Genomic DNA, 25790 nt, shown 5'->3' on the forward strand with positions numbered 1-25790 from the left:
GTCACTGAGTGGGCGAGTGGGTCACTGAGTGGGTGAGTGGGTCACTGAGTGGGCAGGTGGGTCACTGAGTGGGCGAGTGGGTCACTGAGTGGGTGAGTGGGTCACTGAGTGAGTGAGTGAGCGAGTGGGTCACTGAGTGGGCGGGTGGGTCACTGAGTGGGCGAGTGGGTCACTGAGTGGGTGAGTCACTGAGTGGGTGAGTGAGTGAGTGGGTCACTGAGTGGGTGAGTGGGTCACTGAGTGGGTGAGTGAGTCACTGAGTGGGTGAGTCACTGAGTGGGTGAGTGAGCGAGTGGGTCACTAAGTGGGTGAGTGGGTCACTGAGTGGGTGAGTGGGTCACTGAGTGAGCTAGTGGGTCACTGAGTGGGTGAGTGAGTGGGTCACTAAGTGGGTGAGTGAGTCACTGAGTGAGTGAGTGGGTCACTGAGTGGGTGAGTGAGCGGGTGGGTCACTGAGTGGGTGAGTGGGTCACTGAGTGAGCGAGTGGGTCACTGGGTGAGTGGGTCACTAAGTGGGTGAGTGGGCGGGTGGGTCACTGAGTGGGTGCTGGCACTCCCGTGTGGTGAAGTCCAACAGAAAGGCAAACTGACTGGTTCTCCCTCGCTCCCTCAAGAGACGACGTGAAATAGAGACAAGAGAAACCAGGGAGAATGGAGGCACTCTCATTTAATGGCAGAAGAACGTAGGTTTAAATAGGAATTCAGACAACATATTTCAAATACGTCAAAAATCACAGGTTTCTTAAAGGTCAACTTGCCCCTATGGTAGGGGGCTGGTATGACAGGAATGGATGAGACACATAAAGGTCAAGACAATTATTCTCCATGATGCAAACAACTTAATTATCCAAAGGTATTTGAGAGAAACATAGGGGTTAAACCAGCAGGGCGAGACAGAGAGAAGATAAACAGAGCATGGTAGGTATCAGAGCCATAAGGAAATAAAGTTTGGAGTCTCACTGACTGATGTCAGAGAGGTGTGTGATGGAGTGTGCTTTCTCTAGTGATCAGAAGTGGGGTGGTTGTGTGAACTCTGGGAGACTATGTGAACTTTGAATGAACCTTAAGGCAGGCGGCCATGTGGCCTGCAGTCAGTGGGGAGAGGCAGTGAGGTCTCTGTGGGCTTGAGAGTCTGGAAGGGAAGAATTAAGTCTGAGAGACGCAGTTTCTCCCCTTTGCTTACCTTGGCAAGAGACTCACAAGGGGGTGTCTTTCCCAGACCTCCATCCAAGGATGGGGGGAGTTCTCCCTAACCTCTATCAAGCTTACACATGTCGCTTTGCAGCGGGAGGACGCAGAGGAGAGAGGAAAAGAGAATCCAGAGCGGAGAGGGAACACAATTCTGTATTCGTGCGGGCACCTCAGGGTTGGGTCAGAGCGCAGCGGTTTGGGCCACGTGGAGCTAGCCAAAAGTGGCCGTCCCCCGCTATGTGCACCACCCTTCCGTCACCGAGGTAAAAAACAGGCAGGAGGGGGGGGGTGGAAGTAGGAGGGCTTTTTATAGGGCAAAATCCAGGAGTGACGTGTCAGGACAGGATTGGTTGGGAAAGGCCTTGAGAATACCGTATTAACTCTCGTGGGAAGTGGCAGAGCCTGAGGGCAAAGACTGCATCTGCATAATTCCCCAGCATCTCCTCCTTTTCCTTTATATCTGACGGACACAGTATAGGAAACAGAGTGGAGCAGGCTTAAATGTTTAAGGAATGCCGTGCTCAGGTGGGAAGGTGTAGGACGTTGTTGTGGGGGAGGGAAGACTTACGTGGCCGCCAACCTTGTGAGATTCATGTGTCCACCCCGTGCTCCCCACAAGTGGGTGAGCGAGTGGGTCACTGAGTGGGTGAGTGGGCGATGGGCTTGGCCCAGCCCTGTGCTGACTGAGGCCCAGCTGCATGGCAGGCAGAGCCATGGCCGTGCTCCCTTTGTCCCGTGGAGGACGACACGGAGGCCTGTGTCTGGAGCTCTGTCACGCACCCCCACTGCTGCCCCGGCCCCACCCCCGTTGTTCCGTGCGGCCTCCTCATGGGCGTGGCTCTGGACTCAACCCTGTGGCAGGTGGACTCTGGCCTCTATGCTGACCACTGCTGTGGACACAATGGCTGACCACACACCCTGGCTCCCTGTCCTCGCCCTGCTCCCTGTCCTCGTCCCTGTCCTGACTGAGCCCACAGGTAGGCTCTGTCCCCAAGTCCTCCAGGGTGACTCTGTCCCGTGTCCTCCAGGGTGACTGTCCCCGTGTCCTCCAGGGTGACTGTCCCCATGTCCAGGGTGACTGTGTCCCCGTGTCCTCCAGGGTGACTGTGTCCCCGTGTCCCTCTGTCCCCGTGTCCTCCAGGGTGACTGTCCCCGTGTCCTCCAGGGTGACTGTGTCCCCGTGTCCCTCCAGGGTGACTGTGTCCCCGTGTCCCTCCAGGGTGACTGTGTCCCCGTGTCCTCCAGGGTGACTCTGTTCCCGTGTCCTTCAGGGTGACTCTGTTCCCGTGTCCTTCAGGGTGACTGTGTCCCCGTGTCCTCCAGGGTGACTGTGTCCCCATGTCCTCCAGGGTGACTGTGTCCCTGTGTCCTCCAGGTGACTGTGTCTCCGTGTCCCTCTAGGGTGACTGTCCCTGTGTCCTCCAGGGTGACTGTGTCCCCGTGTCCTCCAGGGTGACTGTGTCCCCGTGTCCTCCAGGGTGACTGTGTCCCTGTGTCCTCCAGGTGACTGTGTCTCCGTGTCCCTCCAGGGTGACTGTCCCTGTGTGCTAAGGGTGACTGTGACCCGGTATCCTCCAGGGTGACTGTGTCCCCGTGTCCTCCAGGGTGACTGTGTCCCCGTGTCCCTCCAGGGTGACTGTGTCCCCGTGTCCTCCAGAGTGACTCTGTTCCCGTGTCCTTCAGGGTGACTGTGTCCCCGTGTCCTCCAGGGTGACTGTGTCCCCGTGTCCTCCAGGGTGACTGTGTCCCTGTGTCCTCCAGGTGACTGTGTCTCCGTGTCCCTCCAGGGTGACTGTCCCTGTGTGCTAAGGGTGACTGTGACCCGGTATCCTCCAGGGTGACCGTGTCCCCGTGTCCTCCAGGGTGACCGTGTCCCCGTGTCCCTCCAGGGTGACCGTGTCCCCGTGTCCTCCAGGGTGACCGTGTCCCCGTGTCCTCCAGGGTGAGCGTGTCCCCGTGTCCTCCAGGGTGACCGTGTCCCTCCAGGGTGACCATGTCCCCGTGTCCTCCAGAGTGACTGTGTCATTGTGTCCTCCAGGATGACTCTGGCCCCGTGTCCCTCCCTGGTGGGGGACACCCTGGGGTGGCATGGCAGGAGAGCAGGGTTCCAAAACCAGCCTCGCCCCTAGTGTTCCTCCCGGCCCCCCGGGCCCTGGGGTTGCTGTCTCGCGCCCGCCGGGCGGGCCCCCGCCTGCTGGAAGAGCTGTTTGAGGGGGACCTGGAGCGGGAGTGCTTCGAAGAGATCTGCACCCTGGAGGAGGCCCGCGAGGTGTTCGAGGACGAGCAGCGCACGGTGTGTCCAGGCCCCCGGGGACAGCGGGCGGGTCTGGTCAGGCGGCTGTGATGAACTGGAGGGCAGTGGGGACCCAGCAGCAGGGGTGTGCAGACACATGAAGCCTTGGGGTCCCAGGTTCAATCCCCAGCACCGTCGTCAGCCACGACTGATGGAGCAGAGATGACAGGCAGGCAGACAGGCAGGCGGCCTGCGGTAGCGCAGCGGGTTAAACGCACATATTACAAAGCACAAGGACCGACTTACGGTTCTGGTTCGAGCCCCCGGCTCCTCACCTGCAGGGGGGCCGCTTCACAGGTGGTGAAGCAGGTCTGCGGGCATCTCACCCCCTTCCTCCCAATTTCTGTTATCTATCAGATAAAAATAATTAACAACAACAAAAAAAGATGATACGGAGGACAGACGATAGAGGTGTATCTGTCACAGGTGGACTGCTAGGCAGCCGAGTTTCCCACAGGGCAGGCCGGGTGGCACAGTGGGCAGAGCTCTGGGCTCTCAGTCATGAGGCTCTGGGTTCAATTCCCCATGTCGCACGTGCCAGATGGCACCCTGGCTCTCATGAATCTTTTTTTTTTTTTTTTTTTTTTTTTTACCAGAGCACTGATCAGCTCTGGTTTATGGTGGTGCAGGGGATTGAACCTGGGACTCTGGAGCCTCAGGCATAAGAGTCTGTTTGCATAGCCATTATGCTATCTACCCCTGCTCCAATAATTAAAAAATTTTTTTATATTTATTTATTCCCTTTTGTTGCCCTTGTTTTATTGTTGTAGTTGTTATCGTTGTTATTGATGCCGTTGTTGTTGGATAGGACAGAGAGACATGGAGAGAGGAGGGGAAGACAGAGAGGGGGAGAGAAAGACAGACACCTGCAGACCTGCTTCACCGCCTGGGAAGCGACTCCCCTGCAGGTGGGGAGCCGGGGGCTCGAACTGGGGTCCTTATGCCGGTCCCTGCGCTTTGTGCCACGTGCGCTTAACCCGCTGTGCTACCGGACCACTCCTTATTTTTTAATTATTATCTTTATTTATTGGATAGAGAACCAGAAATCAAGAGGGATTTCTACGTCTCCATTTGTGAAGTTTTCCCCTGCAGGTGGGGACCAGGGGCTTGAACCTGGGCCCTTGGGTATGGTAACAGGTGCATTCAAATAAATGTGCCACCACCTGCAGCCTGAGTCTTTTAAAAATACATTTTATGGGTGGAGGGGTAGATAGCATAAAGGTTATGGTAATGGAATCTCATGCCTGAGGCTCCAAAGTTCCAGGTTCAATCCACAGCACCACCATAAGCCAGAGCTAAACAGTGCTCTGATTAAAATTTTTTAAAAATTGCCAATTTTTTATGGGGTGGGTAGAGTCCTGCAGAGCTCTGGCTGGTGATGGTGGTGCTGGGGACTCAACCTGGAGTCTCAGGCAGGAGGGTCTCTGCAGACCTGTTTAAAAGTCCCCGGGAGGCCCGCAGAGTGTGACGCTCCCCCACCTGTCACATGGGCACTGACCCCAGTGGCTTCTGGAAGCAGAGGCACCAGGCCAAGTGTCCAGAGCGGGACTCGTGTCCACAGGTGTCCAGTGGCTCCCCGGCACCTGCTCGGGGCCTCGGCCAGTGAGGGGCAGCCCCCGGCCACGTCCACACCGCCGACCACGCGAGGCCAGGATGCAGGGCCTGCAGGGCAGAGGGGGCTGACAGGCGTCCTGGGGCTGTGGCCATAGTCCTTGGGCTGGAGTGAGGGGACAGGACAGGAGCCGCCTTGGGGACAGTGGCTAAGCCGCACCCCAGGGCTGGGGACAACGGGCAGGAGGGGTGACCGACCCTGGCTTTCCTCGTGCAGGACGACTTCTGGAAACGCTACATGGGTGAGTGGCCAGTCCCTCTGCCCCTGGCTTCAGGGGAGCACCCCAGGGTCCCCACCACAGGGCCTGGGGCTGGAGGAGGCCAGCGGCCAGGGGACCTGCAGGGGACAACAGGATGAAGGGGGACATCTGTGGTGCTGTGAGGGATCGTGGGCCCCCTCCCCCCTTGCGGAGCTCTCGGCGGTCCCCCACCCTGTGGCGCCCCGCTGGGGTGTCGGGTGCCCCACTCCGAGGTGGTTGGGGTGTCTCGGCAGGCGGCTCCCCGTGTGTGTCCCAGCCCTGCCTTAACAATGGCACCTGCCAGGACCACGTCCGCGGCTACTCCTGCTCCTGCAGCTCAGGGTTCGAAGGCCCCAACTGCGCCTTTGGTGAGAGCCCGGGGCTGGGGCTGGCCAGGGGTGGGGGCTGAGCCGCAGCCTCACAGGGGACCCCGGCTCACCGTCTCTGTCCCTCCTCGCGACCAGCCAAGCAGGAGTGTCACCCCCTGAGGACCGACGGCTGCCAGCACTTCTGCCATCCGGGAGAGCAGGCCTACACCTGCAGCTGTGCCCAGGGACACCGGCTGGGCGAGGACCGCAAGGCCTGCGAGCCCCTGGGTGAGTCGGCCCCTGGCAGCCCCCAATACCTGCCGCTCACCTGGAGGCTGAGGCGGCCGGGGTCACCCTGCTCTCCCGCTCCACTCGAGGGGCCTCACCACCCACCGTCTGTCCCCCCCGTGAAGACCAGTGCGCCTGCGGGGTCCCGACTCCGGGTGACCAGGCCGACGCCACGGCCCCAGCGGGATGTGTCCCTCGCGTCTTCCCGTGGCAGGTACGAGCGCCACCCCGCCGCCTCCCTCTCCCGCCACAGCCCGAGTCGGTCCCCTCCGCCCCAGCCTTCTGGGGGTCTTCCAGAACCCCACCCTTCACGAGGGCTTCACACTACTATGTCCACGGCTCAGACATGGGCGCCCCTCACGTGGCCCTGGGTGTGGCAGGTGACACTGGAGGACGGGGAGGGGACGGCGTTCTGCGCGGGCGTCCTGCTGCAGGAGGCCTTCGCGCTGACCACGGCCCGCTGCGCCCTGCTCCACGCTAACATCAGCGTGCGCGCCGGTGAGTCCCGCCGGGACAGGAGGGGCAGGAGGGGCGCCACAGTCCGAGCCACCTGGTGCTGGAGCCTCGGGGCGGGGGCAGGGCGGGCAGACGCGCTCACCCAGATGAGCGGGGGCAGGGTGCAGAGGACACGCAGGCCTGGGGGGCCCGGCCTCCCGACCCGGGACAGGCCCCTCCCCGCGGCCGACACCGAGGCAGCTGTGTTGCAGGGGCCCCCGGAGCAGGCGCGGAGCCCAGGTGGGTGTCCCGGTGGCACGTGCACCCCGGCTTCAGCCCCGGGTCACCCAGACGCTCGGACTATGACGTGGCGGTGCTAGAGCTGGACCCGCCCCTGCGCTGCGTGGACGTGGGGCCGCCCGTCTGCCTGCCCGAGTGGGCCTTCGCGGAGCGTGTGCTGGTCCCGGGCTCGGCTGGGCTGCTTACTGGCTGGACACTCCGGGGCCCCGGGCCGGCCACCCCCGCCCAGCTGCCCGTCACCGCTCTGGACGGCAGGGCCTGCGCCACGACCCTTGGGACACCCCCCGGCACCAGGCTCTCCTGCGAGCGGCCGCTGGCGGCCTCGGGGGCACGTTGGTGGGCAGGCAGCACGGTGGTGCGCTGGCATCGGGGCGCCTGGTTCCTGACGGGGCTGTTGGGCGGGGTTCCCGGCGAGGGGACCCCGGGGACGCCCCAGGGGGCGCTGCTCCTCACCAGGGTGCCCCGGCTGGCGCTCTGGCTGCGGCAGGTCACGAAGTGACGGGGGCTGTGGGGCTGGTGCTCCGGGCCCATGGGGGGAGGAGGAGCCCGAGTAGTAGCGTGCGGGCCGGGACGCACCCACCCAGGCCCAGAGCAGGGGTGGTGCGGGGGCAGGGGAGGGGGCCTGGGAGAGGGCCGGGGGCAGGGACCGAGGGCCAGGCCGCCCAGCCGGGTCCACGCCGCGCTCTGAGCAGAGGAGCCCGAGTGGGGGACAGCCCACAGGAGGAGCCGACCCCGCTCCCACCAGCCCACCCACCCCGTCTCCTCAAACACGCACTTGGGTCCGAGCCGGTGCCGAAGCAAACGCAGAGCGAGGGGGTGTGAGCTGCCCGCAGGCCCCCGGTTCTGCCTCAGAGCCCCAGCGGGGGACAGGCCGGACCGCGCAGGGCAGCCCCCGGGACTCAGGCACACAGACCACGGCCATCACCCACACCGGGACTGACGACGGGCTCTCGGGCCGGAGCTGGGCCTGCAGGCCACACACGGGAGATGCCCGTGGCCCCCGGAGGGTCTGTGCCCCCAGGTACCGGTCCACACGGGCAGGGACAGAGAGCCCACGCTCTCCGGAAGAGCTTCTGTGCTGCTTTAATCTGCTGTGAACCGAGCTCAAATAAACATCATGTGGCCTCGCCTGCCGCGTGTTCTGCACGAACCGACAGACGTAAAGGCCCCGGGGAGGGGGCCGAGGGTCACCCACGTCGCTCACGAGCCTCTGCGGCAGGAGGGTGGCGACGGCACACGGCCAGACGTGGCGCTGTTGGGGTTCGGGAAGTCGCCCAAGTGTGCGGGTGGGGGACGTAGCTGCCTGCAGGGCCCTCGGGGGCCCCCACGACAGAGGCGGCACCTCGGGGCCGGGGCCATCGGCCCTGGCTCTGCCCAGCGCCCTCAGCACACGGTGGACAGCGGGGGAAACGGGTTCTGCTTGCTGACCACGAGCTTCTGGTGCTGGTGGGAGATGTAGCCTTTGATGTGGCCCTGAGGAGAGAGGCCGCACTCAGCCCAGCCCCAGCCCCGACCCCGCCTGCCCAGGCCAGGGGCACGTGGACCCCGCCCCGCCCCACCCCGCGTGCATGTGCACGTGCGCACCATGTAGATGAGGTTGGCCAGGATGCACTGCACCTCCTCGAGGTCCACGTCCTCCACCTGCATGAGCTTCAGGGCCACGAGGAAGGCGTCCAGGGACAGCTGGTGTGTCCGCAGCAGCAGGTACCTGCAGGGCAGGGCGTCATCCACAGCAGAGCAGGGACACGGGCCGCAGCTCTCGGGCAGGGAGCTTGAGCCGCCAGCAGAGGGTGAGCGGGTCACAGCCCCAGCACAGAAGGGAGGTGAGAGCAGAGGGTCCCACAGGAGGTGAGAGCAGGGGGTCACAGGAGGTGAGAGCAGGGGGGTCACAGGAGGTGAGAGCAGGGGGCCCACAGGAAGTGAGAGCTGGGGGTCACAGGAGGTGAGAGCAGGGGGTCATAGGAGGTGAGAGCAGGGGTCACAGGAGATGAGAGCAGGGGGGTCACATGAGGTGAGAGCAGGGGTCACAGGAGATGAGAGCAGGGGGGTCACAGGAGGTGAGAGCAGGGGGCCCACAGGAAGTGAGAGCTGGGGGTCACAGGAGGTGAGAGCAGGGGGTCACAGGAGGTGAGAGCAGGGGTCACAGGAGGTGAGAGCAGGGGGGGTCACAGGAGGTGAGAGCAGGGGGTCACAAGAGGTGAGAGCAGGGGGGTCACAGGAGGTGAGAGCGGGGGGGGTCACAGAAGATGAGAGCGGGGGGGTCACAGGAGATGAGAGCAGGGGGATCACAGGAGGTGAGAGCAGGGGGGTCACAGGAGGTGAGAGCAGGGGGGTAACAGGAGGTGAGAGCAGGGGGGTAACAGGAGGTGAGAGCAGGGGGTCACAGGAGGTGAGAGCAGGGGGTCACAGGAGGTGAGAGCAGGGGGTCACACGAGGTGAGAGCAGGAGGGTCACAGGAGATGAGAGCGGGGGGGTCACAGGAAGTGAGAGCAGGGGGGGTCACAGGAGATGAGAGCAGGGGGTCACACGAGGTGAGAGCAGGGGGATCACACGAGCTGAGCAGGGGTCACAGGAGGTGAGAGCAGGGGGTCACAGGAGGTGAGAGCAGGGGTCACAGGAGGTGAGAGCAGGGGGGGTCACAGGAGGTGAGAGCAGGGGGTCACAAGAGGTGAGAGCAGGGGGGTCACAGGAGGTGAGAGCGGGGGGGGTCACAGAAGATGAGAGCGGGGGGGTCACAGGAGATGAGAGCAGGGGGGTCACAGGAGGTGAGAGCAGGGGGGTCACAGGAGGTGAGAGCAGGGGGGTCACAGGAGGTGAGAGCAGGGGGGTCACAGGAGGTGAGAGCAGGGGGGGTCACAGGAGGTGAGAGCAGCGGGTCACAGGAGGTGAGAGCAGCGGGTCACAGGAGGTGACAGCAGCGGGTCACAGGAGGTGACAGCAGGGGGGTCACAGGAGGTGAGAGCAGGGGGGTCACAGGAGGTGTGAGCAGGGGGTCACAGGAGGTGAGAGCACGGGGTCACAGGAGGTGAGAGCAGGGGGTCACAGGAGGTGAGAGCAGGGGGTCACAGGAGTTGAGAGCAGGGGGGGTCACAGGAGATGAGAGCAGGGGGGTCACAGGAGATGAGTGCAGGGGGTCACAGGAGGTGAGAGCAGGAGGGTCACAGGAGATGAGAGCGGTGGGGTCACAGGAGGTGAGAGCAGGGGGTCACAGGAGATGAGTGCAGGGGGTCACAGGAGGTGAGAGCAGGGGGTCACAGGAGGTGAGAGCAGGGGGTCACAGGAGGTGAGAGCAGGGGGTCACAGGAGGTGAGAGCAGGGGGGTCACAGGAGATGAGAGCAGGGGGGTCACAGGAGATGAGAGCAGGGGGGTCACAGGAGATGAGAGCAGGGGGGTCACAGGAGATGAGAGCGGTGGGGTCACAGGAGGTGAGAGCAGGGGGTCACAGGAGATGAGTGCAGGGGGTCACAGGAGGTGAGAGCAGGGGGTCACAGGAGATGAGAGCAGGGGGTCACAGGAGGTGAGAGCAGGAGGGTCACAGGAGGTGAGAGCAGGAGGGTCACAGGAGGTGAGAGCAGGAGATGAGAGCAGGGGGGTCACAGGAGGTGAGAGCAGGGGGTCACAGGAGATGAGAGCAGGGGGTCACAGGAGATAAGAGCAGGGGCTCACAGGAGATGAGAGCAGGAGGGTCACAGGAGGTGAGAGCAGGAGGGTCACAGGAGGTGAGAGCAGGGGGTCAGAGGTGAGAGCAGGGGGGTCACATGAGGTGAGAGCAGGGCGGTCACAGGAGATGAGAGCAGGGGGGATCACAGGTGAGAGCAGGGGGTCACGGGAGGTGAGAGCAGGGGGGTCACATGAGATGAGAGCAGGGGGGTCACAGGAGGTGTGGCAGGAGTCACAGGAGGCGGGGTCAGGGGTCACAGGCAGCAGGGTCAGGGGTCATAGGCAGCAGGTCAGCATCTCACACTTTCTTGAAGAGGTTCCTGTAGGTGATGACCTTGAGCTTCTCCAGGATGAGGAAGATGCCGCAGCGGATGAAAAAGGCCTCGTGCCTGCTCAGCGCCTCTGTCAGCAGCAGCAGGTTCCCGTCGCTGGGGGAGATGGGGGTCAGGGTTAAGCCGGGTGGTCAGGGCCATGGGGCAGATGGGGGGTCTGGGTTAAGCCGGGTGATCAGGGTCATGGGGGAGATGGGGGTCAGGGTTAAGCCGGGTGATCAGGGCCATGGGGGAGATGGGGGTCAGGGTTAAGCCGGGTGGTCAGGGCCATGGGGGAGATGGGGGTCAGGGTTAAGCCGGGTGGTCAGGGCCATGGGGGAGATGGGGGTCAGGGTTAAGCCGGGTGGTCAGGGCCATGGGGGCAGATGGGGGTCAGGGTTAAGCCGGGTGGTCAGGGCCATGGGGGCAGATGGGGGTCAGGGTTAAGCCGGGTGGTCAGGGCCATGGGGGAGATGGGGGTCAGGGTTAAGCCGGGTGGTCAGGGCCATGGGGGAGATGGGGGTCAGGGTTAAGCCGGGTGGTCAGGGCCATGGGGGAGATGGGGGTCAGGGTTAAGCCGGGTGGTCAGGGCCATGGGAGCAGATGGGGGGTCAGGGTTAAGCCGGGTGGTCAGGGCCATGGGAGCAGATGGGGGGTCAGGGTTAAGCCTGGTGGTCAGGGCCATGGGGGAGATGGGGGTCAGGGTTAAGCCGGGTGGTCAGGGCCATGGGAGCATTGGGGGGTCAGGGTTAAGCCGGGTGGTCAGGGCCATGGGAGCAGATGGGGGGTCAGGGTTAAGCCTGGTGGTCAGGGCCATGGGGGAGATGGGGGTCAGGGTTAAGCCGGGTGATCAGGGCCATGGGAGCAGATGGGGGGTCAGGGTTAAGCCGGGTGGTCAGGGCCATGGGGGAGATGGGGGTCAGGGTTAAGCCTGGTGGTCAGGGCCATGGGGGAGATGGGGGTCTGGGTTAAGCCGGGTGGTCAGGGCCATGGGGGAGATGGGGGTCAGGGTTAAGCCGGGTGATCAGGGCCATGGGGGAGATGGGGGTCAGGGTTAAACCGGGTGATCAGGGCCATGGGGGAGATGGGGGTCTGGGTTAAACCGGGTGGTCAGGGCCATGGGGGAGATGGGGGTCAGGGTTAAGCCTGGTGGTCAGGGCCATGGGGGAGATGGGGGTCAGGGTTAAGCCGGGTGGTCAGGGCCATGGGGCAGATGGGGGTCAGGGTTAAACCGGGTGGTCAGGGCCATGGGGGCAGAGTTGGCAGTCGGGGCTGGGGGTGCATCCTGGCCCAGGGGTGGAGACCATGGGTGTCGGGGAAGGTGCGGGAGGGTGTATGAGGGTGTAGGGAGGGTGAGGTGCAGGAGGGTGAGGTGTGGGAGGGTCAGATGCAGGGAGGGTACAGGAGGGTGAGGTGCGGGAGGGTCAGGTGCAGGGAGGGTGCGGGAGGGTGAGGTGTGGGAGCGTCAGATGCAGGGAGGGTATAGGAGGGTCAGGTGCGGGAGAGTCAGGTGCAGGGAGGGTGCAGGAGGGTACAGGAGGGTGAGGTGCGGGAGGGTACAGGAGGGTGAGGTGCGGGAGGGTCAGGTACAGGGAGGGTGCGGGAGGGTCAGGTGCGGGAGGGTCAGGTGCGGGAGGGTCAGGTGCGGGAGGGTCAGGTGCAGGGAGGGTACAGGAGGGTGAGGTGCGGGAGGGTGCGGGAGGGTCAGGTATGGGAGGTTGCAGGGAGGGTGCGGGAGGGTCAGGTGCAGCCCCATTGGGCCGCCCTACCTCACAGCCTTGGTCACCTCCACGAACTGCAGCAGCTGGTACTTCTTCAGCAGCTCCGTGGATGGCATGTGGCCCTGTGGGACCCGACACCCGTGACTGGCCACCCGCCTCGCGTGGCAGGAGAAGCCCAACTCCCTCGGGGACAGATGGGGCGGCCGCGTGCACTGAGGGGCCGTGGGCACAGGGGGCTCACCTGCACTGAGGGGCCGCGGGCACAGGGGGCTCACCTGCACTGAGGGGCCGCGGGTACCAGGGGCTCACCTGCACTGAGGGGCCACGGGCACCGGGGGCTCACCTGCACTGAGGGGCCGCGGGCACAGGGGGCTCACCTGCACTGAGGGGCGGCCCCTGGGGGGTCACTCTGGAGGACAGCGCCCACATGGACCCCTGACCCTGCCCGACTTCTCCCTGCTGACCCAGCCTGGTCACTCAGGATTTGGGGGACAGTGAGCCCCCTGCTGGCTCAGGCCCCTGACCTGTGCCCTGGGGAGGGGGTCTGGGGGGGTCTGGTCACTGCAGGGCTGCCATGTCCCGGGGCCTGGGGGTCTGGTCACTGCAGGGCTGCCATGTCCCAGGGTCTGGGGGTCTGGTCACTGCAGGGCTGCCATGTCCCGGGGTCTGGGGGTCTGGTCACTGCAGGGCTGCTATGTCCCGGGGTCTGGGGGTCTGGTCACTGCAGGGCTGCCATGTCCCGGGGCCTGGGGGTCTGGTCACTGCAGGGCTGCCATGTCCCGGGGTCTGGGGGTCTGGTCACTGCAGGGCTGCCATGTCCCGGGGTCTGGGGGTCTGGTCACTGCAGGGCTGCCATGTCCCGGGGTCTGGTCACTGCAGGGCTGCCATGTTCCGGGGTCTGGGGGGGTCTGGTCACTGCAGGGCTGCCATGTCCCGGGGCCTGGGGGTCTGGTCACTGCAGGGCTGCCATGTCCCGGGGCCTGGGGTCCTGGGGCGGCTCACCAGCAGCATCTTGACCGGCAGCAGGTAAATAAGAATCATTCTCTTATTCTTCCGGCTTGCGCGGTGGCAGTGCTGGAAGGCGAAGGACAGGCACTCCTCGGCTGTGGGCGTCCCAGTCAGTCAGGCCGCCCTGAGGCCTGACCCCGCGCCCCGGGAGGGACCCAAAGCTGCCGCCCCACGGGGACACCGTCCAGGCCATGCCTGCGTCAGACACCTCCCGGCGCCCCCGGACACCCCGGCACGGACCCTGAGCTCTTCCCACGCCGAGACCCAGGGGCCCCGAGGGCCTCCCCACAGGGCTCACTCCCCGCCAGCCCCCATCTACGTGTCTCCTGTTGCTGACAGAGGGGCCCGGCACGCACCGCAGCCCCACCTCGCCGTGGGGTACCAAATCGCACGCTTACAGGTGCCAGGCGGTAGGGCACCCGCCGGACACGCAAAGCACGTGTGCGGGGACCCGGCTCCGGCCCCCGCCCCCCCCCCCAGCCGCCTCTCTCCCTACCCCACCTCTACCTCTCTGTCCACCGGGACGGAGAGAGAATCGAAAAGGAAGGAGGAGAGGGACACGGCCTCCCGAGTGGGGACTGGGCGTGCGGCCCCGTCCCCGCCGACAACCGTGGCGGCAGGGAGAAAAAGGAGCTGCCTTCCCAGAGGAGGAGGGAGAGGCCCGCGCCGCCGTCCGACCCAGGCCGTCCCTGCTTCAGAGGCCAGGAGGGCCGGGAGCCGTCCCCCAGCGTGTGCCCGCCCAGACACCCGGTGCCGGGCCGCGCTGCGCCCCGAAGGGCAGCTGGGGGGTCAGCCCCTCCTGAGAAGCTGTCTGCACAGAACGGAGCCGGGGAGGTGGCGCAGTGGCAAAGCTTTCGACTCTCAAGCGTGAGGTCCTGAGTTTGATCCCTGGCAGCCCATGTGCCAGAGTGACGTCTGGTTCTTTCTCTCTCCTCCTAGCTTTCTCACAAATAAAATCTTTTTTAAAAAGAGGGAATTGGGCGGTGGCGCAGCGGGTTAAGCGCACGTGACGCAAAGCGCAGGGACCGGTGTGAGGATCCGGGTTCGAGCCCCCGGCTCCCCACCTGCAGGGGAGTCGCTTCCCAGGCGGTGAAGCAGGTCTGCAGGTGTCTGTCTTTCTCTCCCCCTCTCTGTCTTCCCCTCCTCTCTCCATTTCTCTGTCCTAGTAACGATGACATCAATAACAACAACAATAATAAAACAACAAAGACAACAGAATGGAAGATACCTAAGATAAAAAAAAAAAAAAAAAAAAAAAACAGAGTCCCCGGCCTGTCCAGAGGGGCAGAGCCCAGGGGGCTGCAGCTGCAGGGGACCCAGACTCAGGCTCCCGGACGCAGTGCACAGGCAGCCACAGCTCCCCGGAGGCAGGCCTCTCTCTCTGCCGCCAGTGTCTCTGCCGGGGCTGCGTCCACCCCGCGACAGATGAGGAGAGCGAGAGGGAGAGGGAGAGGGAGAGGAGAGCGAGAGGGAGAGGGAGAGGGAGAGGAGAGGGAGAGGGAGAGGGAGAGGGAGAGGCAGAGGGAGAGGGAGAGCGAGAGGGAGAGGGAGAGGGAGAGGGAGAGGGAGACGAGCTCACCCTGCTTGAAGTCGCTGTCGAACATGGCCTTGCGGCCCACGTAGTAGCGGTAGGTGACCCTCTGTGCCGTGCTGTAGTCCTCCTTCAGGTTGGAGCTGTCGATGGCGCGGATCAGCGGCTTGCACAGGTGCAGCTTGTTGATCTGAGGACGCACCACCCGTCAGGCCCACGCGGCCGTGTCCCGCCGGGGCTGGGGCCGGGGCAGGGAACGGGCGCCGCGCACCTTGAAGTAGATCTTGAATAGCTGGTTCACCAGGAACAGCATGCCCCACTTCTTGGAGTCCTCGATGCCGGCGCGGCTGTGAAGGGGATGGCCGGCACTCAGGCGTGGGGCGCCCCGGCCGGCGCTCACGGCAGCCTCAGACGCGGGGGCGCCACGGGACGTGCACGGCGAGAGGGCGGGCGGGTGCGGACACTCACGTGTCACTGGCGCACACGCGGAAACAGCTCATGAGCAGCTCGGCCGCCTTCTCCAGCATGTCCCCCGCCTTGCTCTTCCCCTTCTTCACCAGCTGCTGGTCGGCCTGGGGGACAGCGGCTCTGAGCCCGCAGCCAGGAGTGAGGCGGGCGGCCCGTCGTCTGTGAGGCATCGGCCCGACCGGGACCGGGCCCCGCCATCGGGGTCTGTGCTGCCGCCCCGTGACTCGGCCCGAGAGCCGCCCCCCACCCCCTCACGCGACGGGCGGGCGAGACTCACGCTGTTGGCGAAGACGCGCAGGTCCAGAGCCACGGCGTACATGACGGGCAGGGCCCTGGGGGGGCAGGGCGGGGGTCAGCGGGCCCTGGGGCATCCCCCCCTCGGACAGTGGCAGTTCTGGCAGTTCGTCTGGGAGAGCGCCAGTGGCTGTGCACAAGGACGTGTGTTCAAGCCCCGCTTCCCCCGGCAGCAGAAACTTCAGGAGCAGGGGAGCGGGACTGTTGGCCTCTGCTCACACCTCCATAGAAAGAAAACTGAAGGACCCCGGTTCGAGCCCCGGCTCCCCACCTGCAGGGGAGTCGCTTCCCAGGCGGTGAAGCAGGTCTGCAGGTGTCTGTCTGTCTCTCCCCCTCTGTCTTCCCCTCCTCTCTCCATGTCTCTCTGTCCTATCCAACCACGACAACAATGACAACCAGATGAGGACACAAAAGGAGAACAAATAAATGCTTTTTAAAAGGGGGGCTTTGTAAGGAAAGGGGAAAAGTAGGCTCCGGGAGCAGCAGCTCCCTAGTGTAAACACCAGCCCACGCGATGACCCTGGAGGCAGAGAAGAGAAAAAGGAGAAATGAAATGCCCCCAGGAGCAGGGAGGGAGCAGAGCTCCCGCCCCCACACGACACGCAGGCAGCCAGGCGCTCTCACGCACACCCACGGGCTCCGTCTACACCACCTGCTCTCTCCAGCTCCCCCCCCCCCCCCCCCCCCCGTCACCATGACTACTCGGCCGGTGCCCGTGACCCGCCACTCCCAGGGGCCACCTTCCTTCCTTTCTTCCGCAGAAAGATCAGAGAGAGAGAAAAAGAGAGACAGGAAGAGCGAGCCAGCTGCGGCCCCCCCTAGCTCCCCCGCGGGTGTGGCCCGGCCGGAGGCAGCGTTGTCGCCACGGTCTGGTCTGGGTCCGTCTGTCGCAGGCCCGGCCCCGCCCTACTCACCAGTTCTCCTCCTTGTGGGCCTGAAACGCCCGCAGGAAAGATGTGAGAGGCTAAGGAAGGCAAGTGTGCGCTGGGGACGATGACAGCCGCGCACCCCACGTCCACACAGCACTGGCGCCCCAGCTCAGGGAGGACGGCTGGCACACGCTGTGTCAGCAAGCCTCCCTCCCTCCCTCCCTCCCGATCCAGTCAGGGGGAGGGCACCGGGGGCAGGAGAGTCAGGGGGCGGGCTCTAAGGGCAGGAGGGTCAGAGGGCAGGATCTGGGGGCAGGAGGGTCAGAAGGTGGGCTCCGGGGGCAGGAGGGTGAGAGGACAGGATCCAGGGGCAGGAGGGTGAGAGGGCAGGCTCCGGGGTCAGGAGGGTCAGAGGGCAGGCACCGGGGGCAGGAAGGTCAGAGGGTAGGCACCGGGGGCAGGAGGGTGAGAGGGCAGGATCCAGGGGCAGGAGGGTGAGAGGGCAGGATCCAGGGGCAGGAGGGTGAGAGGGCAGGATCCAGGGGCAGGAGGGTGAGAGGGCAGGATCCAGGGGCAGGAGGGTCAGAGGGCAGGATCCAGGGGCAGGAGGGTGAGAGGGCAGGATCCAGGGTCAGGAGGGTGAGAGGGCAGGATCCAGGGGCAGGAGGGTGAGAGGGCAGGATCCAGGGGCAGGAGGGTGAGAGGGCAGGATCCAGGGGCAGGAGGGTGAGAGGGCAGGATCCAGGGGCAGGAGGGTGAGAGGGCAGGATCCAGGGGCAGGAGGGTGAGAGGGCAGGATCCAGGGGCAGGAGGGTGAGAGGGCAGGATCCAGGGTCAGGAGGGTGAGAGGGCAGGATCCAGGGGCAGGAGGGTGAGAGGGCAGGATCCAGGGGCAGGAGGGTGAGAGGGCAGGATCCAGGGGCAGGAGGGTGAGAGGGCAGGATCCAGGGGCAGGAGGGTGAGAGGGCAGGATCCAGGGGCAGGAGGGTGAGAGGGCAGGATCCAGGGGCAGGAGGGTGAGAGGGCAGGATCCAGGGTCAGGAGGGTGAGAGGGCAGGATCCAGGGTCAGGAGGGTGAGAGGGCAGGATCCAGGGGCAGGAGGGTGAGAGGGCAGGATCCAGGGGCAGGAGGGTGAGAGGGCAGGATCCAGGGGCAGGAGGGTGAGAGGGCAGGATCCAGGGGCAGGAGGGTGAGAGGGCAGGATCCAGGGTCAGGAGGGTGAGAGGGCAGGATCCAGGGGCAGGAGGGTGAGAGGGCAGGATCCAGGGGCAGGAGGGTGAGAGGGCAGGATCCAGGGGCAGGAGGGTGAGAGGGCAGGATCCAGGGGCAGGAGGGTGAGAGGGCAGGATCCAGGGGCAGGAGGGTGAGAGGGCAGGATCCAGGGGCAGGAGGGTGAGAGGGCAGGATCCAGGGGCAGGAGGGTGAGAGGGCAGGATCCAGGGGCAGGAGGGTGAGAGGGCAGGATCCAGGGGCAGGAGGGTGAGAGGGCAGGATCCAGGGGCAGGAGGGTGAGAGGGCAGGATCCAGGGGCAGGAGGGTGAGAGGGCAGGATCCAGGGGCAGGAGGGTGAGAGGGCAGGATCCAGGGTCAGGAGGGTGAGAGGGCAGGATCCAGGGGCAGGAGGGTGAGAGGGCAGGATCCAGGGGCAGGAGGGTGAGAGGGCAGGATCCAGGGGCAGGAGGGTGAGAGGGCAGGATCCAGGGGCAGGAGGGTGAGAGGGCAGGATCCAGGGGCAGGAGGGTGAGAGGGCAGGATCCAGGGGCAGGAGGGTGAGAGGGCAGGATCCAGGGGCAGGAGGGTGAGAGGGCAGGATCCAGGGGCAGGAGGGTGAGAGGGCAGGATCCAGGGGCAGGAGGGTCAGAGGGCAGGATCCAGGGGCAGGAGGGTGAGAGGGCAGGATCCAGGGGCAGGAGGGTGAGAGGGCAGGATCCAGGGGCAGGAGGGTGAGAGGGCAGGATCCAGGGGCAGGAGGGTGAGAGGGCAGGATCCAGGGGCAGGAGGGTGAGAGGGCAGGATCCAGGGGCAGGAGGGTGAGAGGGCAGGATCCAGGGGCAGGAGGGTGAGAGGGCAGGATCCAGGGGCAGGAGGGTGAGAGGGCAGGATCCAGGGGCAGGAGGGTGAGAGGGCAGGATCCAGGGGCAGGAGGGTGAGAGGGCAGGATCCAGGGGCAGGAGGGTGAGAGGGCAGGATCCAGGGGCAGGAGGGTGAGAGGGCAGGATCCAGGGGCAGGAGGGTGAGAGGGCAGGATCCAGGGTCAGGAGGGTGAGAGGGCAGGATCCAGGGGCAGGAGGGTGAGAGGGCAGGATCCAGGGGCAGGAGGGTGAGAGGGCAGGATCCAGGGGCAGGAGGGTGAGAGGGCAGGATCCAGGGGCAGGAGGGTGAGAGGGCAGGATCCAGGGGCAGGAGGGTGAGAGGGCAGGATCCAGGGGCAGGAGGGTGAGAGGGCAGGATCCAGGGGCAGGAGGGTGAGAGGGCAGGATCCAGGGGCAGGAGGGTGAGAGGGCAGGATCCAGGGGCAGGAGGGTGAGAGGGCAGGATCCAGGGTCAGGAGGGTGAGAGGGCAGGATCCAGGGGCAGGAGGGTGAGAGGGCAGGATCCAGGGGCAGGAGGGTCAGAGGGCAGGATCCAGGGGCAGGAAGGTGAGAGGGCAGGCTCCGGGGTCAGGAGGGTGAGAGGGCAGGATCCAGGGGCAGGAGGGTGAGAGGGCAGGATCCAGGGGCAGGAGGGTGAGAGGGCAGGATCCAGGGGCAGGAGGGTGAGAGGGCAGGATCCAGGGGCAGGAGGGTGAGAGGGCAGGATCCAGGGGCAGGAGGGTGAGAGGGCAGGATCCAGGGGCAGGAGGGTGAGAGGGCAGGATCCAGGGGCAGGAGGGTGAGAGGGCAGGATCCAGGGGCAGGAGGGTGAGAGGGCAGGATCCAGGGGCAGGAGGGTGAGAGGGCAGGATCCAGGGGCAGGAGGGTGAGAGGGCAGGATCCAGGGGCAGGAGGGTGAGAGGGCAGGATCCAGGGGCAGGAGGGTGAGAGGGCAGGATCCAGGGGCAGGAGGGTGAGAGGGCAGGATCCAGGGGCAGGAGGGTGAGAGGGCAGGATCCAGGGGCAGGAGGGTGAGAGGGCAGGATCCAGGGGCAGGAGGGTGAGAGGGCAGGATCCAGGGGCAGGAGGGTGAGAGGGCAGGATCCAGGGGCAGGAGGGTGAGAGGGCAGGATCCAGGGGCAGGAGGGTGAGAGGGCAGGATCCAGGGGCAGGAGGGTGAGAGGGCAGGATCCAGGGGCAGGAGGGTCAGAGGGCAGGATCCAGGGGCAGGAGGGTGAGAGGGCAGGATCCAGGGGCAGGAGGGTGAGAGGGCAGGATCCAGGGTCAGGAGGGTGAGAGGGCAGGATCCAGGGTCAGGAGGGTGAGAGGGCAGGATCCAGGGTCAGGAGGGTGAGAGGGCAGGATCCAGGGGCAGGAGGGTGAGAGGGCAGGATCCAGGGGCAGGAGGGTCAGAGGGCAGGATCCAGGGGCAGGAGGGTGAGAGGGCAGGATCCAGGGGCAGGAGGGTGAGAGGGCAGGATCCAGGGGCAGGAGGGTGAGAGGGCAGGATCCAGGGGCAGGAGGGTGAGAGGGCAGGATCCAGGGGCAGGAGGGTGAGAGGGCAGGATCCAGGGGCAGGAGGGTGAGAGGGCAGGATCCAGGGGCAGGAGGGTGAGAGGGCAGGATCCAGGGTCAGGAGGGTGAGAGGGCAGGATCCAGGGGCAGGAGGGTGAGAGGGCAGGATCCAGGGGCAGGAGGGTGAGAGGGCAGGATCCAGGGTCAGGAGGGTGAGAGGGCAGGATCCAGGGGCAGGAGGGTGAGAGGGCAGGATCCAGGGGCAGGAGGGTGAGAGGGCAGGATCCAGGGGCAGGAGGGTGAGAGGGCAGGATCCAGGGGCAGGAGGGTGAGAGGGCAGGATCCAGGGGCAGGAGGGTGAGAGGGCAGGATCCAGGGGCAGGAGGGTGAGAGGGCAGGATCCAGGGGCAGGAGGGTGAGAGGGCAGGATCCAGGGGCAGGAGGGTGAGAGGGCAGGATCCAGGGGCAGGAGGGTGAGAGGGCAGGATCCAGGGTCAGGAGGGTGAGAGGGCAGGATCCAGGGGCAGGAGGGTGAGAGGGCAGGATCCAGGGGCAGGAGGGTGAGAGGGCAGGATCCAGGGGCAGGAGGGTGAGAGGGCAGGATCCAGGGGCAGGAGGGTGAGAGGGCAGGATCCAGGGGCAGGAGGGTGAGAGGGCAGGATCCAGGGGCAGGAGGGTGAGAGGGCAGGATCCAGGGGCAGGAGGGTCAGAGGGCAGTATCCAGGGGCAGGAGGGTGAGAGGGCAGGATCCAGGGGCAGGAGGGTGAGAGGGCAGGATCCAGGGTCAGGAGGGTGAGAGGGCAGGATCCAGGGGCAGGAGGGTGAGAGGGCAGGATCCAGGGGCAGGAGGGTCAGAGGGCAGGATCCAGGGGCAGGAAGGTGAGAGGGCAGGCTCCGGGGTCAGGAGGGTGAGAGGGCAGGATCCAGGGGCAGGAGGGTGAGAGGGCAGGATCCAGGGGCAGGAGGGTGAGAGGGCAGGATCCAGGGGCAGGAGGGTGAGAGGGCAGGATCCAGGGGCAGGAGGGTCAGAGGGCAGGATCCAGGGGCAGGAGGGTGAGAGGGCAGGATCCAGGGGCAGGAGGGTGAGAGGGCAGGATCCAGGGTCAGGAGGGTGAGAGGGCAGGATCCAGGGGCAGGAGGGTGAGAGGGCAGGATCCAGGGGCAGGAGGGTCAGAGGGCAGGATCCAGGGGCAGGAAGGTGAGAGGGCAGGCTCCGGGGTCAGGAGGGTGAGAGGGCAGGATCCAGGGGCAGGAGGGTGAGAGGGCAGGATCCAGGGGCAGGAGGGTGAGAGGGCAGGATCCAGGGGCAGGAGGGTGAGAGGGCAGGATCCAGGGGCAGGAGGGTCAGAGGGCAGGATCCAGGGGCAGGAGGGTGAGAGGGCAGGATCCAGGGTCAGGAGGGTGAGAGGGCAGGATCCAGGGGCAGGAGGGTGAGAGGGCAGGATCCAGGGGCAGGAGGGTGAGAGGGCAGGATCCAGGGGCAGGAGGGTGAGAGGGCAGGATCCAGGGGCAGGAGGGTGAGAGGGCAGGATCCAGGGGCAGGAGGGTGAGAGGGCAGGATCCAGGGGCAGGAGGGTGAGAGGGCAGGATCCAGGGGCAGGAGGGTGAGAGGGCAGGATCCAGGGGCAGGAGGGTGAGAGGGCAGGATCCAGGGGCAGGAGGGTGAGAGGGCAGGATCCAGGGGCAGGAGGGTGAGAGGGCAGGATCCAGGGTCAGGAGGGTGAGAGGGCAGGATCCAGGGTCAGGAGGGTGAGAGGGCAGGATCCAGGGGCAGGAGGGTGAGAGGGCAGGATCCAGGGGCAGGAGGGTCAGAGGGCAGGATCCAGGGGCAGGAAGGTGAGAGGGCAGGCTCCGGGGTCAGGAGGGTGAGAGGGCAGGATCCAGGGGCAGGAGGGTGAGAGGGCAGGATCCAGGGGCAGGAGGGTGAGAGGGCAGGATCCAGGGGCAGGAGGGTGAGAGGGCAGGATCCAGGGGCAGGAGGGTGAGAGGGCAGGATCCAGGGGCAGGAGGGTGAGAGGGCAGGATCCAGGGGCAGGAGGGTGAGAGGGCAGGATCCAGGGGCAGGAGGGTGAGAGGGCAGGATCCAGGGGCAGGAGGGTGAGAGGGCAGGATCCAGGGGCAGGAGGGTGAGAGGGCAGGATCCAGGGGCAGGAGGGTGAGAGGGCAGGATCCAGGGGCAGGAGGGTGAGAGGGCAGGATCCAGGGGCAGGAGGGTGAGAGGGCAGGATCCAGGGGCAGGAGGGTCAGAGGGCAGGATCCAGGGTCAGGAGGGTGAGAGGGCAGGATCCAGGGGCAGGAGGGTGAGAGGGCAGGATCCAGGGGCAGGAGGGTGAGAGGGCAGGATCCAGGGTCAGGAGGGTGAGAGGGCAGGATCCAGGGGCAGGAGGGTCAGAGGGCAGGATCCAGGGTCAGGAGGGTGAGAGGGCAGGATCCAGGGGCAGGAGGGTGAGAGGGCAGGATCCAGGGGCAGGAGGGTCAGAGGGCAGGCTCCGGGGTCAGGAGGGTGAGAGGGCAGGATCCAGGGGCAGGAGGGCCAGAGAGTGGGCACTGGGGCAGGAGGGTCACGGCTGCCGCTGCGTGAAGCTCGGGCCATGTGCGCACATCTCTGCCGCTCCTGGGCCAGCGGCCTCGTTCACTCGCTCGCTCGCTCACAGACACACGCGGGGACGAGGATATTGGACGGCGACGGTCTGGCACTTGTAGGCCTCCACGAAGTCGTGATTCCCGGCTGCGTAGGTGCACCTGGGAGGGGCAGAGGGCGGGGTCTCCGAGGTCTCCTCCCACCCGCCCGGCCGGAGCACAGGGTGGGCCCGGGAAGCCCCGGGTGAGAGCCGGACCCCCGCCCGCCCAGGACCTGTGTGCGCACAGCGGCTGGGAGATGCGGCAGGGAGCCCCCGGCCGCCACTTGCCTCAGGTGAGCCGCGAACATCTCGTCGTACGGGGGCTCCAGGACCTGCTGGCACTTCTCCTCCGGAGAGGCCATCTGGGGGCACAGGCCAGGGCTGAGGGGCGGGGGGCTGAGGGGCGTGTGGCTGAGGGGCTGAGGGGCTGAGGGGCTGAGAGGCTGAGGGGCTGAGGGGCTGAGGGGCTGAGGGGCTGAGGGGCTGAGGGGCGGGGGGCTGAGGGGTTGAGGGGTTGAGGGGCTGAGGGGCGGGGGGCTGAGGGGCGGGGGGCTGAGGGGCTGAGGGGCGGGGGGCTGAGGGGCGTGTGGCTGAGGGGCTGAGAGGCTGAGGGGCTGAGGGGCTGAGGGGCTGAGAGGCTGAGGGGCTGAGGGGCTGAGGGGCTGAGGGGCGAGGGGCTGAGGGGCGGGGGGCTGAGGGGTTGAGGGGTTGAGGGGCTGAGGGGCGGGGGGCTGAGGGGCGGGGGGCTGAGGTGCTGAGGGGCGGGGGGCTGAGAGGCTGAGGGGCTGAGGGGCTGAGGGGCGGAGAGGCTGAGGGGCTGAGGGGCTGAGGGGCGAGGGGCTGAGGGGCTGAGGGGCGAGGGGCTGAGGGGCTGAGGGGCGGGGGGCTGAGGGGCGGAGAGGCTGAGGGGCTGAGGGGCTGAGGGGCGGAGAGGCTGAGGGGCTGAGGGGCGAGGGGCTGAGGGGCTGAGGGGCTGAGGGGCTGAGGGGCTGAGGGGCGGGGTCTGAGGGGCTGAGGGGCTGAGGGGCGGGGGGCTGAGGGGCGAGGGGCTGAGGGGCGGGGGGCTGAGGAGCTGAGGGGCGGGGGGCTGAGGGGCGAGGGGCTGAGGGGCTGAGGGGCGGGGTCTGAGGGGCTGAGGGTCGGGGGGCTGAGGGGCGAGGGGCTGAGGGGCAGGGGGCTGAGGGGCTGAGGGGCAAGGGACTGAGGGGCTGAGGGGCTGAGGTGCTGAGGTGCGAGGTGCTGAGGCGCTGAGGCGCTGAGGGGCGGGGGGCTGAGGGGCTGAGGGGCGGGGGGCTGAGGGGCTGAGAGGCGGGGGGGGGGCTCGTGGCTCGGGGCTGAGGGGTGGGGGCAGGGGTGAGGGCGGCCTGTCCTGACCCCTCGCCGGCTCCCCAGCCTCGCCCCTGCCGGCCCCGCACCTGCAGCCGAGGGTTGGCCACATGGGGGTGCTTGAAGGACACCAGCTCCGCGCAGGACGCCCCGTCTCTGGACTCGATGGCCTCGTACACCTGGGGGGAGGATGGCGCCGAGCAGGGTCACGCGGCCACCCACTTCGGACACCGGTCCCTGCGCCACCCGGCCCCCGGGTCACCCGATCCCGTCCCCCATCACCCGGTAACCCGGTCCCCGTCCCCATCACCGCATCCCCGTCCCCGATCACCCCGTCCCCATGTCTCCACCACCCCATCACCATGTCCCCATCACCCCGTCCCCATGTCCCCACCACCCCATCCCCCATGTCCCCATCACCCCATCCCCATGTCCCCATCACCCCATCACCCTGTCCCCATGTCCCCATCACCCCGTCCCCACCACCCCGTCCCCATGTCCCCATCACCCCATCACCATGTCCCCATCACCCCGTCCCCATGTCCCCACCACCCCATCCCCCATGTCCCCATCACCCCATCCCCATGTCCCCATCACCCCATCACCCTGTCCCCATGTCCCCATCACCCCGTCCCCACCACCCCGTCCCCATGTCCCCATCACCCTGTCCCCATGTCCCCACCACCCCGTCCCCATGTCCCCACCACCCCGTCCCCATGTCCCCACCACCCCGTTCCCATGTCCCCATCACTCCGTCCCCCATGTCCCCATCACCCCGTCCCCATCACCCCGTCCCCACCACCCCGTCCCCATGTCCCCACCACCCCGTCCCTATCACCCCGTCCCCATGTCCCCATCACCCCGTCCCCATGTCCCCATCACCCCATCACCCCGTCCCCATCACCCTGTCCCCATGTCCCCAGCACCCCGTCCCCATGTCCCCATCACCCCGTCCCTATCACCCCGTCCCCATGTCCCCAGCACCCCGTCCCCATGTCCCCATCACCCCATCACCCCGTCCCCATCACCCCGTCCCCATGTCCCCATCACCCCATCACCCCGTCCCTATCACCCCGTCCCCATGTCCCCAGCACCCTGTCCCCATGTCCCCAGCACCCCGTCCCCATGTCCCCATCACCCCGTCCCCATGTCCCCATCACCCCGTCCCTATCACCCCGTCCCCATGTCCCCAGCACCCCGTCCCCAGCACCCCGTCCCCATGTCCCCATCACCCCATCACCCCGTCCCCATCACCCCGTCCCCATGTCCCCATCACCCCATCACCCCGTCCCTATCACCCCGTCCCCATGTCCCCATCACCCCGTCCCCATGTCCCCAGCACCCCGTCCCCATGTCCCCATCACCCCGTCCCCATGTCCCCAGCACCCCGTCCCCATGTCCCCATCACCCCGTCCCTATCACCCCGTCCCCATGTCCCCATGTCCCCAGCACCCCGTCCCCATCCCCCATGTCCCCCATGTCCCCATCACCCGTCTCTCGGGGAGGGCGGGACGTCCGGGAGCCCCGCGGGCGCACCTGCTGCAGGTACTGGTTGATGGTGATGTGCGCCATGCCGGCTCCGCACGTCACTTCCGGTGACAACGGCCGCTCCGCCGCGTGCGCGTCACTTCCGGCGGCCCGCCCCGTCCCGCTCCTCGCGCCGCGCGCGTCAGTTCCGGCCGCGCCCCGTCCCGCCCCCTCCCGCCCGTGCGACGTCACTTCCGGCG

General features: G+C 66.4%; 2 protein-coding genes across 5 annotated transcripts; one reads left to right on the plus strand and one right to left on the minus strand.

Annotated features, from left to right (window-relative positions):
* The first annotated feature begins 1632 nt into the window (after nt 1-1632).
* PROZ (protein Z, vitamin K dependent plasma glycoprotein) lies at nt 1633-7793 on the plus strand. Of its 4 annotated transcripts, none has more exons than XM_016194470.2 (9): nt 1638-1809; nt 2053-2168; nt 3321-3484; nt 5313-5337; nt 5589-5702; nt 5799-5930; nt 6056-6144; nt 6311-6428; nt 6638-7793. In XM_016194470.2, exons 1-9 carry the CDS (start codon nt 1784-1786, stop codon nt 7162-7164), a joined length of 1311 nt encoding a protein of 436 aa, XP_016049956.1. In that variant the 5' UTR covers nt 1638-1783; the 3' UTR covers nt 7165-7793. The 4 variants fall into 4 exon arrangements, with proteins under 4 accessions (XP_060039723.1, XP_016049956.1, XP_016049958.1 ...); XM_016194472.2 differs by having other exon boundaries at nt 1639-1837; XM_016194473.2 differs by having other exon boundaries at nt 1639-1813.
* Nucleotides 7734-25734, minus strand: PCID2 (PCI domain containing 2). The gene is made up of 14 exons (XM_060183741.1): nt 25600-25734; nt 24153-24242; nt 23026-23099; nt 22791-22858; nt 16574-16613; nt 15643-15697; nt 15366-15469; nt 15169-15244; nt 14946-15087; nt 13361-13461; nt 12407-12480; nt 10629-10754; nt 8250-8373; nt 7734-8138 (listed from the first exon to the last, which is right to left on the minus strand). Exons 1-14 carry the CDS (start codon nt 25633-25635, stop codon nt 8049-8051), a joined length of 1200 nt encoding a protein of 399 aa, XP_060039724.1. The 5' UTR covers nt 25636-25734; the 3' UTR covers nt 7734-8048.
* Nucleotides 25735-25790: the final 56 nt, after the last annotated feature.

The sequence above is a fragment of the Erinaceus europaeus genome, assembly GCF_950295315.1.
Source record: "Erinaceus europaeus chromosome 5 unlocalized genomic scaffold, mEriEur2.1 SUPER_5_unloc_1, whole genome shotgun sequence".
Classification (NCBI taxonomy): domain Eukaryota; kingdom Metazoa; phylum Chordata; class Mammalia; order Eulipotyphla; family Erinaceidae; genus Erinaceus; species Erinaceus europaeus.